This window comes from Oreochromis aureus, linkage group 18 (assembly GCF_013358895.1).
Source record: "Oreochromis aureus strain Israel breed Guangdong linkage group 18, ZZ_aureus, whole genome shotgun sequence".
NCBI classification, from domain to species: Eukaryota; Metazoa; Chordata; class Actinopteri; order Cichliformes; family Cichlidae; genus Oreochromis; species Oreochromis aureus.
In genome coordinates this window covers 20233453-20248044 of record NC_052959.1, presented here as the reverse complement: position 1 = coordinate 20248044, position 14592 = coordinate 20233453, and the positions used below count along the sequence as shown (strand labels likewise).

The 14592-nt window shown below is 38.6% G+C and overlaps 1 protein-coding gene across 2 annotated transcripts in view; it reads right to left on the bottom strand.

Annotated features, from left to right (window-relative positions):
• Positions 1–14592, bottom strand: part of b4galt2 (UDP-Gal:betaGlcNAc beta 1,4- galactosyltransferase, polypeptide 2) — a 214267-nt gene that overhangs the window by 96587 nt on the left and 103088 nt on the right. For both annotated transcript variants that reach the window (XM_031733580.2, XM_039601650.1), the window contains exons 3-4: positions 11117–11235; positions 9261–9377 (exon numbers count right to left, since the gene is read on the bottom strand). In XM_031733580.2, the coding sequence (XP_031589440.1) occupies positions 9261–9377; positions 11117–11235 (236 nt within the window). The remainder of the gene's footprint in view (positions 1–9260; positions 9378–11116; positions 11236–14592) is intronic.

The window sequence follows — 14592 nt, the reverse complement described above, 5'->3', positions numbered from 1 at the left end:
GACCCACACATTTAATTATGCATCACTAAAATGCAAAAATTTGAATTCATGGTTGCACCAGGCTTCAAATTATGTCTGTGCGCATTAAGTAAACACACAGGCAGGTGCAACATAGACCTTCAGAAAAATTTGTTTCAATGAACATCACATGATTTGAATGTAAAAACAATTAAAATTGGAGAAAGGAACACCTGCAAAATAGTAGCAGCTGTTCCTTTTATGACCGCACAGTTTGGCAAATTATAAAGAAATTGGGGGAACTAAGACTGAGACGTTTTCTTTTGTAGAAGCTCGGATGGTTTAAGTTTTCCACAAAAAGGCTAAAAAAAAACCCCCCAAAAAACATTTTTGTTCTACAAAACATTAAAATCTGCAATGGTGGCATAATTTGAATAATTCTATCTTATTTCTAAAGAAGAACACTGCATGCGCAAAAGAAAATAAATCATGACTCATTACCTGGTGATTATAAATAACTACCTAGTAACTATAAGAAAAGGTTAATGAAAATAGGCGATTTTTAAAATATGATTACTTTGGGAAATGTCACGTTGAGTCTTTACTTGTTCGGGCTGCGACATTAGTTTAGATTTCGAAGATTTATCAGATGTCTTCATACTCAGTGATACTCGATGTGCTTGTAACTGAATTACTTTGATGAAATCTTAAAAACCAAGCCAGTGATCAACTAATTTTACAGACAGTGACGGTCTGAAAGCAAACGTGAAAAAGCTTTTGGGTTATTTCTCTTTATTTGATATTTTTCTGGATTCGATTTTTTTTTTTTATGCGTCTCACTACGATCCACTTTAGGTGGATCTCTAGACCTAAAGTCATGTAGACATGGTACATTTTGCTACTTTTATGTTTGACAACTAGCTCTCTGAAAACTTCAGGACAGAAGAGAAGAACCTTGCAGCTAAATCTATAATTTATCAAAGCGCAGGCAAGTGCTATCGCATCAAGCACTTTGCACCTGGGACTTAATGGGGTCTAAGGGTACAGGAGCGAACGAGAACATTAGTGCAGTTCAAAAGAGCAACAGCGCTCCAGCAAACACCGGAACATAAAGTTGCAGGAGGGCAAGGTGGAGGAGGAAAAGGAACACAGTTGTTTTTATAAGATCAATATCCTATTCCATGGTCAGCTGCACATATTTCCCTTTTCTTCATTTTCCTTCTATTTTTTACATTTACAGTTCGGATAGCAGAGAAGCACTGAAGTGCATTAACCATGCATGCAAAGCCCAAGCAAACAACAACTTTATAAGATCAAGACTATAAGCCCTTATGTCCAAATATCTCACTCAACTGCGCCCCTTCCAAGTATATAAAGAAAAGAACAACTAAATACAACCACAGTCTTAAAAAAGTTAGCCTGCTGTGTAAAATGTAAATAAAGACAAAAACTGCAAATTTCATGCACCTATATTTTATTCACAATTGAACATAGAAAATATATAGAAAATTGTACCATTTTCTTTTGTGATGCTCCAAGTGTTTTCAGATATTGAAAGGTCTGGACTGCAGGCAGGGCAGTTCAGCACCTGAACTCTTCTACTAATAGCTGGAGTTTGCAGTTCATCGTTGTTTGGCTGAAATATGCATCACTTTTAGAAAAAGACATCATCTGGATGGGTGCAATGCTGCTCCAAAAACTGTGTAAATCTTTTTAGATGTCCAGATGAGCCACTAGTTCAATCGACACTAATGTACCTCCATATGATGGAGGTACATTACTGCAGGCTTTTGAACTGAGCACTGATAAAAGTCTGGATGGCCCTTCTCCTCTGTGGTCCGGGGCGTCCATGTTTTCCAAAAAAACCCTGAAATTTTGATTCATCCAACCTCAGAACAGTTTTCGACTTTGTTTCAATATATTTTAAAAGAGCATAGACCCAGATAAGATGGCACCATTTCTGGATCATGTTCACATGTGGTTTCTTATTTGAACAACAGAGCTTCAACCTGCATCTGTAGATGGCACGGTATACCATGTTCACACAGTGATTTCTAAAAGTGTTCCTGAGCCTGTGCAGTGATTTCCATGACAGAGCCATGCTTGTTTATAATGCAGTGGCACCTGAGGACCTTATTGCTACATAGACATCCTCTTATAGTCTGTATGAATCCGGGAACTGAGAAAAAAAATCAAATGCAAAATGTTCTTCCAGCAGTTTCTTTTTATTACTGCTTACTTTTTCAGCGTCTTGTTGCCCGATCCAAACTTTGACATGTTGATGTTGATGCATGTTGCAGGCACCAAAATGAGCTAGCATTTTTCATATGGCGGGGAGCAAAGAAAGAAACATATTTGTTTAAACTTTAAAAGCATTTTTATCTGTTGTCCACTGTATCGCTTGATGCAGTTAAGCAGATATTGCACTTTTTATATTAAAATTAGTACATTTTTTTCCACATCATCCTCTGATATGATTAGAGGTCTTTACACTTTGATGGATGAAACTGGTTCAGTCCTTCTTGAATGAATAGGGAAGTGAGGGATGTTGTTCATTATTCTCTGACATTTTACAGCCCAAAAAATGTCACCTTATTAATAATGAAAATTAGCTGCAGCTATAATCGATGTATGTCATCTTTAATTTTTACCATACTACTGACTGGATACTGTGTCCTCTTCTACGTGTGACTTGGCAGAGTCAAAGTCGAGAAAACTCAGGACTCTCAAAACAAAAGTGAAGACAAAAAGGAAAGCGACTGATGATTATGGGCAAATTTACCAGCGAGCATAGATGGATACGAGTTTTTGCTCTCTTGAAATTTAATGAAATGAAAGCACAAAAACAAAAAAAACAAATGTCACCCGGTGAAACGTACCAGCCACTATAAACCCACACTCACTGCCTGTCTGGCTGCTCCCAGACCAACGAACCGTCTAGTCTGCCTTAATGTGACCTTCACTTTAAAGTCCAAACAAATACAAACAGGAATACACACCGTTTAATCCTTCCTGATCCTTTGGTGTCCACTCAGAGACGGACACTGCTGGAGCTGAGGTGAAGACGTGAATGCAAACAACAAACAGTGGGAATATCTCTATTTGAACTTTCTTTATTTCTATTTTATTCTACTCTACCTCTTCATTTTTACTCTATTTGCTTTACATTTATTTGAAAGGTGTAGTCCATTTGGCATACAGTTTTACATTCATAACAAGGTGAGCTATGAAAATGTAATGTCTTGCTAAAGTTCGAGCTGCTAATCAAATGTCAAGGTCAGGGGTTGCAAACCTGAGGCTCTGGAGCCTCACGTGGTTCATCTCAGCTGGCTACCTGAAGCTTTGTTAGAAAAAACTAAATCTATATAAAATTACTCTTATGTTAGTAACATAAGAACAGAAAAAAGTCCAAAGACAGTCTTGTGTAGCAGAACATTTCCTTTTCCTCTTAAGTACAAATTTTAAATCTGACATATTTATTTCACGACCTTTAGGAGGAAGCCTGACGCCACAGTTGAGAACCACTAGATTATACATAACTCTTACTAAAGCTAACTTGACATCAACAATAAAATATTGCTTGGTGCATTAGTATTAACAGCTGAATAACGTCACACAGTCACAGAGGTCATTTGTTCTGCAGGATAAGTGCTTTTGGTTTTAATAGTGATTTTGCTTAGAATTTGTATTTTTGCTTCGGTGTGATTTTAATGCAGGATTATTCCTCATAGAAATACATAAATATGTCCAGTTTTCAAGTGACCTTAAGCTCTTACAAAAAGTCCTAACAGCAGATGGCTCTTCCTCCTTCATCACTTCTGTCGCTCACCCTCTTTCTCACCCTCTTTTCTTTTTGTTCTGTCCCGCTCTCTGCTTCTCTCTGGGCTTTCCTCCAGTTTTACGCGATGAGCTGATGGCCAACAAACAAACATTGGCCCCGGTCCTCGGCAGGCAGAGAGGACACAGAGCAGCAGGGCAGAACAGCAAGGTTGCTATATCACTTTCCGCATGATCCCTCTGCAACGCCTACTCACTGTACCTCACCAGCTGCACCACCGCTTTTCAGAGCGAGATGATAGCTGCTTAAAAATTTTCAGTTGAGGGCAGTGACATGGTGCAGCAAGCAGGGAAACCACTCTTAAGTTTATGAAAAGTTAAATGACCTCTGACTTTTGCTCTTATGGATAAATCATTGCTCTTGCACAGCACTCCTACCTGGTCACCGCTATGAGGTGGCAGGAGGTTGAAATGTGTTTTGTAGTGAAATATTCTAAACATATAGAATCTGGTGGGTTAAAAAAATGTTTCCAGTCAGCAGAGAGGACTGCAAAGTTACAGATAAATGGTTATTATTGGAGTAGATATGCGACGATAAATGGACTAATTTAATTCCAAAAGATCAAAATTCCTTTGTGTAAATGAAGCGCAATGAAGGACATAACAGATTTTCTTAGGCCAACAACATTCAAAAGCTTGAAAAGTTTATTTAAATGATGAACAATAATGTACAAAATACGATCTGATCTGAGAATACATCTATCATTCATTAGCTGCTGGTTCACTCAGTCCTGTGGCTTGTGGTGCTGCAGTTTCAACAAAAACACGAAATTATGACATCTGTGAAAGTAAGATTTGTTGCAGGACTCTTGCACTAGACTGCTCTGTGTGCTTAAAAACAGGCAGGTGAGCATATATGCTGATGATGTTTGTGAGGATGCTTGGGCCAAATTTGATGCTTAAACTCTGTAGGTGAAAATCACACCAGACAACACAGCCTTCCTGTTTCCCACTGATGTGAAATAGACTTGGTGATTGTAAAGGGTTGTATTTCCAGTGCTTATCTGTTAGCTGACCTTTAATAAAATAAAGAGGTTATATAATATCTGTTTGAAGGACTAAGATTCATATTCAGCACTGTGCAAAAGTCTTGAGTCACCCCTCATTTCTGTATATTTTGCTACCAAGAAGCCTGCTTTTCTTGTAATTTTTTAAAAGTGATCTTTTGCAATAATTCATGCTTTCTTCGGTCTTTCACAGTTTTCTTTGGACATTGGCTGCCTTTTCACTCACTTTCAGTCCTGCCCTTGTAATAGATCGTTTTATGAGGAGTGTTTATTGAGCCACTTAACACTGATGTGGATTATTGATTATTATGAATTATTCAAGCATAAAAAAGCACCTAACCCGAGAGATGAACCAAATAAAGTAACAATGTATTTGTGTAGCACATTTAAAATAACCTCAGTTGACAAAAGTTCTTCACAGTAAAAGCCTGGATATGGTGCTCAAAGAAAGCCAGCGAGTATCAATCTTTTTTTGATTGAGTGATTGCACGACTCTTATGCGATTTTTACCAGCAGTGTTGGGGATATGTATCCGATGTCATAATTCTATAATTGTAAATGCATAAAAGTGCTATCAGATATTCATCCACCATGCGACAGTATCTGAAAGGCATCTGATTATCTAGAGCTTCACTTTTCAACATGACAGTGCTCTACAATAATAATGAAACTATATAAGTCATGTATTGGCCTCCTCAGAGCACATTATTGAAGATTTAGTGAAGCCTGAGATCAGAAGTCAGATGACTTAAAAAAAAAAAAAGGACGCATTGTGTAGAAGAATAAAGGTGGTCACAGCAAATATTGATTTTCAGATCTTGTTAAAAGTGTACAAACAAAATTTTTGCCTCATATATTGCATGTCCATCTATTTTTGCAGATGTTTCAAGAAATCAGTGCATCTATTTCCCATTTTCCTAGCAAAACACAAAGAAATGAGGGGTGTTTTGCACAGTGCTGAATGTGCGTGTGAGTGACACATACTTTTAATCACCAAACATGGCCTTCTTTCCACAAAAAGCCTGTTTTGACTCGAAGGACATGACAGCCATTTTCTGTTAGCCAAGATGAGCCCGGAGGGTGGAAATTATCACAGCACGACCTCCATCCCTGACACACACACACCAGTGCAACACCCCCACTCCAACCTTTTAACTCCGTGTTAAAAGGTTACAGATTTTCACTCTTTCAACACTTGAGCGAGCATGATAGCAAAGTGCTCTCCACTATCCTTTTGGAAAGTGACGCCGGGTGTAAAGGTTTAATCGCCCACCGTGTCAGATACATCAGGGCTTCTTGTCATCAGAGTCCCACCTCTGTCGCTTTGATTCGCTTCCACTCAATCTGCCTGCTTGTTCCTCATCTCTGCCTCGTTTTAGCATCTTTTCTTGTGACTTTCTTAGAGGTGTTCCAGCAATCAGAGCACTCATGTGTCCTGACTGACCTCTTTAACAGAAACACATAATAGTTGGAAGAAACAACGTTACCAATTGAATTGTTCAGACAAACATTGTGGAAGCCTCAAGAATGAAGATTGGGAGCTCTTATTTTAATCAGAGGTCGAGTTTTTAAAAAAATGAATCAGCTGATCAGCTGTCAGTCAAAATATTAGACCAGATAGAATCATAGACTGTATATTAAAGATGGACATAAACATGAAATCACCTGTTGACTGGTTGGTTGGTTGGTTACTGGACTTCATTTTGAAGGTTCAGTTTTTATAACTTTAGCTTTAAGTAACCAGTGGATGAAGTACTAAGTTACTGGTTAATAGATAAAAGCCTGAGCCTGGTTCTGCCAGAGGCTTCTTCCTGTTAAAATCAGGCTTTTCTTCCCCACCGTCATCAAGTGTTTGCTAACGGGGGTCACCTGATTGTTTGGGTTTTCTCTGTATTACTCTAGGGTATTTACTTCACCTCATCTTGAGGCGACTGTTGTTCTGATTTGGTGCTATATAAATAAAACTGAATTGAATTGAATTGAACTGAATTGACAAACATACTTATAAATTAGTCCCAAATAAACCACATCACTGGACAACCTGACAAGTCCAGTGATTTAATTAGTCTAGGTGAAGCCCAGCAATGGGAGGGGATAATGATAATTCACACATGTTTAAACTTGCATTAGTTTAAACTCATAAGTTTCATTCTAAATATGTGGAAGTGTTACAAAAGTGGAAATTACAGAACAAAACGATTTTATCTACTAGGCAGTAAATGTGTTTGTTTTTGCTATAAAGCTTTATGCTGTAGGAGCTAAACTTGCTTCTGATTAACTGCAGACTTTGGCCCTTATGCATTGGCTTAATTCTTCAGCACTGTGGGTCACTGTACGGCAGCATCAACAGAGGTTTTGAGATAATAGAGAGGAAAAAAAAGGAGCATGATTATGTTTCAGACCAAACTTGGGAAGCTAGATTCACTAGCAACACTGAAACTTTCATTGTCGTCGTCATTATTATTATTCATGACATGTTCGCTTTTTCAAAAAAGTCCAACTTTTCAGTTAAACAAAACATAAAAAAGGAGATTCGTGTAACAATCACAAGTCAAAAGATAGACAGAAACTGCATGACATAAGACTTCTGTGCCTGCAACATCGCCCGGAGATAAAACTGAAGGTGAAGTCAAAGTATTTACAGTCTTGTGATGGAAATGCCAATGAGAGATGGGCTGGAAGGAAAGGAGGAGGTTAGGTTAAAAATGCTTCAGATGTTGCACCCACTCTAACAGCTCTTACCCTCACTAACAGCTTTACTTTTGATATAAGAAAGATTAAAAACCGTTCAGATAGAATATGTGTGTTTACGTGTGTGTGTTTGTGCGCATAATTGTAAGGGAGAGAGAGAGAGAGAGAGAGAGAGAGAGAGAGGACGAGAGCAAAGGAGTAAGACACTGGAACATAGCCACATCAAGAGCAGAGCGCAGCAGGGCAGGCGAAACCAAAGGCCTGTTCCACAGGGGAAGTGATTAAGGCGTTGCACAAGGCCCACAGGGAGCAAAAGGGCAGAAAAGAGAGCTCATTATCCATAATGTGGAAGAAGAGTTACTCTCGCCACAGAGTCACACACTCTCGCAATATTACTTAAAAATCCATCTTCTGAACTGAGTGAAAGTAAATATGTTGCTCTGGAGATGGGCTGTTATTTGGGTTAAAGACAGTCGATGAAGAAGTTTGGGATGTAAGAGGGGGGAAAGCAGCCGTTAGGGACTGGAAGATGACTTGTTCTCGGTTGCATGCAGTAATGAATTTGACTGTATTAATAGATTAAAAAACTTAATGTTGTGTTCCAATTATTTTTTACAGCTTAATACAAGACAGATGTACTTCGTTGCTCTTGTCATGGTGTATTTTGAGTTTTACAGGTCAGGCTCTCGGAGCATTCTCCTCTGCTTAACCATTGGCTGGAGCCTATCGCAGCTACCACAGGGTGAGAGGTGGGGTACCATGGACAGGTCGCAGCCCATCGCAGGGCTAACACACAGAGACGCATAACCATTCATACCTATGGGAAATTCAGAAATATCAATTAACCTAACCCCACCAAAATATTTGTGATATGTTTACTTTAACACCTAATGAGAAGCAATGAAATAAGAAAGAAACCACTCAGTTCAGAAGAGTCATCCCCAATCGAGGGGAAAGAGTTAAAAACATTGTTTTTTTCGCTCACACCAGAACTTAACCAGGAATATGACCACAAATTCAAGATTGTGACTTTTGCTCACAGTGCAGTATTGTGAATAATCAGTCCACGGATCAATAATAATAACTAATTAAGCATTAATATAATTTATCAAGCAAAACTGCTGGCATGCTTAGAATGAACAGTTTAGAGTTTGAACAAGTGATTTATAGACATCCCACAGCTATAAATAACAAATAATTAATTCCTCCTTTAAAATAAATTTAGGAATACATAATCAGAAAATGAAGAGCTGCACTTCATTACTCATTTATGAAAATGAAAACAGAGTGAGAAACACAAAGAAGTCAGCAACTTATTGGCAATAGCAAGGTCGGTCCATAGCCTGTTTTTCTGTTGACCTAAGCCGAAACTTAAACATACAAAAAATAACCCCACCTTTATTTATTTTCATTAATAGTCTGATAAATTACTCACATGGAAAACAAATCATTGTCTTTCAGTTTCAGATCATCAGCGTCAATTTTCTTCCATTGTCTCTTCTGTTTCTCTCTCAAACTTACATGAAGCTGCAGACTCTTAAATATGCAACTGCTGGTCAGTTAAAAATAAACGGGAGGTCTGTTCAGCTGCTTCCCAGGAGGTCACAGATCTGCATGTTTGATATGGCCAGATGCCCACTCTCACATTTATCCTGGCTTGTGACCTCCTGAGGTTTGTATTTCCTCACAGTCTCAAACCAGAAATCCTTCATGTGAAAGGCAAATTTCTTAACCACTACACCAAGAAGCCACCAGGTCACATCCTACCTGGTTGATGATGTAGATGCCGTAATCAATCTTCTGGCGTCTGAGAATAGGGTGGAGGTAGTGGAGCCAGTACTTTAGGTGATTCTCTCTGTGACGAAACGGGATGATGATGGCCACCTACACAACAGGGACAGTTTCAGCTCATTACCTCATTACTGAATGTGTAGATTTATTATAGATTATATCCCAGACATAACCACTGCCACTACCAGAACCTGGTTCTGTTGGAGGTTTCTTCCTGTTCAAATGGAAGTTTTCCTTGAGCACCTTGAGGTCACTGTTCTTGTAATGTGACACAATATATACTGAATCAAACGGAATAACCACAAACACACACCAACTAAATCTCTTACACAAGTGAATTGTCATTTCCGTAGCTCCTGTTAATGTCACAGTGAACATAAAGCTGCTTCTTATCCATAATGAATAAAGCACGCCAAGTAAGCAGAGCTCAATGGCATCACATATTTGAGACAAATTAAGGGGCCGTGTCTCTGAACTTGAAGCGAGTCATTTTCAGGTGTCCAAGGTTGAACCGTAATCTCCTCTGTGAGTTCATGGTAATTTTGTGTTCAGATGAAGATTGGCAGAAAGCTAACCTTGGTTTCTGTATAGTTGAGCACCGAAATTGCCCAGGAACTCAAAGAGGTGTCATGCAGAGGAGAAAGTCAAACACTGAAAATGCTGAAATTAGGAAGTTCTCAAAAAAGCTGCCCTCCAAACCAATATAGCAATGTTTCTTTTGTCTTTGTTAATTTAAATCCAGAAAAACGCCAGTAAAAGAGAGCTGATCAATCAAAGTTAAATCAGTAAAGAAAAGGTGAGTCTGTAGCCTGTAATGTTTAAAGGTTCAAATCTGTAACATACAACTATCACATTAGGAACAAACAGATGGTAAAATAAAGATATTAACTTTAAAGTTTGAAAGGTTAGTTTTGACCAGTGTTACCTTGGCTGTCAGAAAATCTATAAATGCTATGAAATAAAATGTATCACCCATTCTTTTTGAAAGCATCAAGCACCTCATTTTATGTGCGCTCACAGAGACCCTGAAGCAGAAAACCTGAGTTAACAGAGAAAGTTGATAACACCCAATATGAAAGCAGTTATCTCAGACTGCGGTTTAACGTTTTATTTAACAAGGTAACGCAAAGAAAGCCTGGCTATAGTATGGACTAAGTCATGCAGACCTGGAGACCAGATGGTGATCCCCTGGTAACCACTGGTTACTTGGGAAAATGTGTATTCACTCACCAGTTGGTTGCTAAGGGTAAATATAGGTTTGCATAGAAATTGGGGCACCAAAAAAACCCAAAAAACAAACTGCTGCGGTTGCCTGTAGTTTGCAACAAGGTTGTCAACTCCTCTACAAACACTCACTGAGCCCAAACGAAGAACTTTCACCTTCAAAATAAAAGTTGCACCATTTAAAACGCATTTGTTACGGCGCTAAAACGTGATTTTTAATTTGAAGGAGAACATTCTCTATTTCTGTCTTGCATCACACTTATTCAAGTTTCAGTATCGCTCAGTGAGGTTCCAGACAATTCTCCGCCTTCAATGCAAACTATGAACTCTCAGCCAACGCCTCATAAAAAAATAAAATAACAATCTGTACTATTTTTAATTGGGTATGTTGTATTGTGTTAGCTTTTCATAATTTTGTCTATTTCAACATTTTTGTTTTAGTACCTCATCACTGTGACTTCGTCTAAGTCTCAGGCACTTTATCAGGCACTAAATCTCATCTTTTATTTTTATACTGGGAGAAACTGACTTCTGCTAGAATATATTTACAATGTGAAATATAGTTTATTCAAATGTAGTGAAATACAAATAGCGATGCATCTACAGACCTTCCATCTGGGCCGACAGTCTGGAGGCGTGTATCGGCCTCCTTCGGTCACATTGGGATTTTCTTTCTGCACTCGTTCCATCGTCATCTGGGAACTGAACTCGATCAACAAACGCCCCACTGAGGAAAAGAAAAGAGAAAGAGAAAGTGAAGAGAAAAGCATTAGTGGGATGAGTTGGGTAACAGACTAGACAGGGCGTGAAAGAAGTGAAAGAAAAAAGACATGATAGGGGGAAAAGAAAACAAGAGAGGGAATGAGGGACACGGAGCAAACACTTTTAGCTTCAAAGCAACACTATACGTGTATCAAAGTGATGTGTGCAGAAATAACGATTTCAAGGGATATTTTTTGCATAATGCAGCATTTAATAAGATGCACAGGCTTTGGAAAACCCATACTCCTAAAAAAAAACAAACAAAGACTTTGAAGTCAGATGTGTAAACACATGGAAAGTAATTATGCAGCTTAGTGATAAACCCACATCATACAGTATGTTATATCTCTGCAAATCAATCCTTTGAGTACTGATGAGTCAAATACTATCAGTGTGCAAGTGTGTTTATGTGCATGAGACCAAATTAAAAGAAAGATATGCTTTAAATCTCTGGCCTGGATGAGAAATCCAGCCCCTTGCTCTGAGAACCACCATCATTAAAACACCCGAGCAAGCTTCGCTGTTTGGGCTCCGACCAAAGCCCCGCAACCACGGACCTCATTTTAACAAACCAGACTCTCAGCACTCATTCCCCAAACTGCAAAATGTCACTCATTAGTGCATGTCTTTCTTCAGTGGCCGGGAACTCATTAGCTCAAATCATCACGCATCATTTGATTCACCCAAAATATTAAGTAGTATTAAATAAAAGTATTACATGATTTTTATCATTTAAGGCAACAAAAACAAGCCCTGCTTATGTATCTTAATGCAGTTTATGTATACGTGACTGAAATCTTTAAATAAAAAAAGGACAGTCGGTGACTCGTTCTTCATTATCTGTATTACGGTGAACATTGTCACTGCACTACAGAGGAGAGAAGCACAGCGAGCAGCCATGAATGTTTTCAACAATATCAAATGTGTTTCAGTCTGCAGAAGAAAATAATACACGAAAAAATGCACTTCTTATGTTTGTTTAAATAATCTCTATATTTCTGACTTGTTCTTTCAGATTTTTGGCATGAAAAGCTTACAGTCTACCATTAACATGAAGTATTTTAACCTGTTCTCACAGTTAACACAAAAAAAACTTCAGCAGGGCCGTGGCATATCATTTCGTACACGATAAATCTGGAGTAAATTGTTACCTGATATTGTGGCACCATGTGTTTAAGTTCCCACGTTCCCTAGCTCGTATAAGGAGACAAGCAGACGTCTCAGAGAGAAAGAGCCGCAAGTGATTCTCAGATGAGAATTTAGTACACAAAATAAACCAACCTCCAACAAACTACAGGGAACAGTTTTAGTGCATATTTTTCCAATGGTGGAAAAAACAAACTTGTTTCACCACTTGAGGCAAAAAAACCCACCATTGAGTACAACCAGGACACGAGGACAGATGATGAGACACGAGCAGCATGATGATGTGCGACTGCAGAAAAACAGAACCGTAAACAACAGGTTAAAAAGCTCGACCCAGACTGAAAAATGTTAATTTTATTATGTGACAATGTTGTGCACCTGCTGAGAAGTTACAAGTTTAAGTTACTGAAATGTTAAGCGGTTATGTTATCTACTTTGAGACTTTTACATCATCTGATATTTTCCCACTGAAAAACCTAAATAAGTCGCACAATACATTTTTAAGCAATAAAGTGCCAGATTTACCAAATCTGATACAAATTAAAACTCATATATGCAAATTCATATTTAATTATTCACAGAAATAGCAGAAGGTTCAATAAAGACCCCATTTCCCCCCCAAAATTGAATTTTCTGGCAATTATTTTATAATTTAGGCGTTAAAGAGTTACAGTTCCCATTGAAACTAATACTATTGTGCTTATATATGACTTGCTGTGTCGCTTTTGCACTATAATACTGCTGCTGGCACCTTGTGGCAATGACTTCACACTTTGAATTAGGTAGTCTGTCATCGATGACAAGAAGGATGGAAAACGTCCTTCATTTACTTACACGTATAAATGCTGCTGCCTTCAAACTGTAATCACCAATAAAACATTGCTGTTGATTTTATTTTTTTCCTACATCACCACGACATAATTTTAGACTACATCATCCCACCTGTACTATTCAGATGGTTGTTTATTACGAAACCATTTACCTTTTTAAGCTTTGAATTTATCTAAAATCCATCCATCTTTTCCTCGACAACACTACAAGAAAAAAATTAAGGGAATTTCCAGAAACCGTTTGAAACCATGTTTTAAAAGCGGCTACGCTTGAAGGCCACGGAAAAGGTCTGTCCTCTTAGAAAGTGTTACGATTTAATGTTGTCAGTGTTTTGTTTTATGTTATGTTTAAGGATTTGTTCTCGTTTCCTGTTTTATTGTGAAGGTCTGCGTCTCATGTGAGTGTGTTCAGTTTTACCTCTGTCTCGTCTTGTTGATTATTCCCAGCTGTGTTCCCCACCTGTGTGCAATCTCCCTGTGTGTATTTAAGTCGCGTCCTCTGTCTTTTTTTTTTTTTTTTTCTCTGGCTGGTCCGTCTGTGTATCCACCGTGTCTCATCCGTGTGTTTCCCTGCTGCCCAACCGTCATCTGTTTTCTGCTCGCTGTTATTCGTGTTCAGGTTTGTGTTTCTGTTCAGGGTCAGTAGTTTAGTTTTCCCAGTGTAGTTTAGTTCTCCGTTCACCATTTTGTCCCTCTCTTTTGTTGTTTTTGCCTTAGTGGCACCAGCCATTTTTAGCTAACCTGGTTGTCCATTTTAAGATAAAGCCTCTTCTCACCCACAATCCGGTATCCATCTTCTTTTATGTTGCGGCTATGAGCCGGGTCGTAACAAAAGGATTAAGACGAAATGCGGGTGCACACTTTACAGTCTCGCCGCAAAACCCATTTAAGGTGTTTTACCGGGAGCGTCTTGCCTCCTGCTTAATCACTGTGAACGTTGGACTGTCAGTTTCAGACAGTTACAAAAATTAACTCATCAAAAACGTACATGTGAGAGGGATTCGACTGTGTTTGGTGGAGTGCATTGGTGTGTTGAGTGCTTAAAGCAGAGCAGGTAAGTGATGAGAAACGACAGTACAACACAAAGTTTTGCTAGACTGGAACTTCTCAAACATTTAGATAATTACAGCTACACCAGTGATTATGCATCAGTGTACATGGACTGTATGATTCCCATCTGAAAGTATGTTTACTGCACAGTAAATATACAATCTACTGTCAACATACTTTTGGTGGCCAAGGTGTGTCTTGTGTTGTATTATGTGAGTATGAACAGACAGTATTCGCAGCATCACAGAGCACAGGAAAGAGAGGTGTGGCTCAGAGAAGCCCACTAGACGATAATG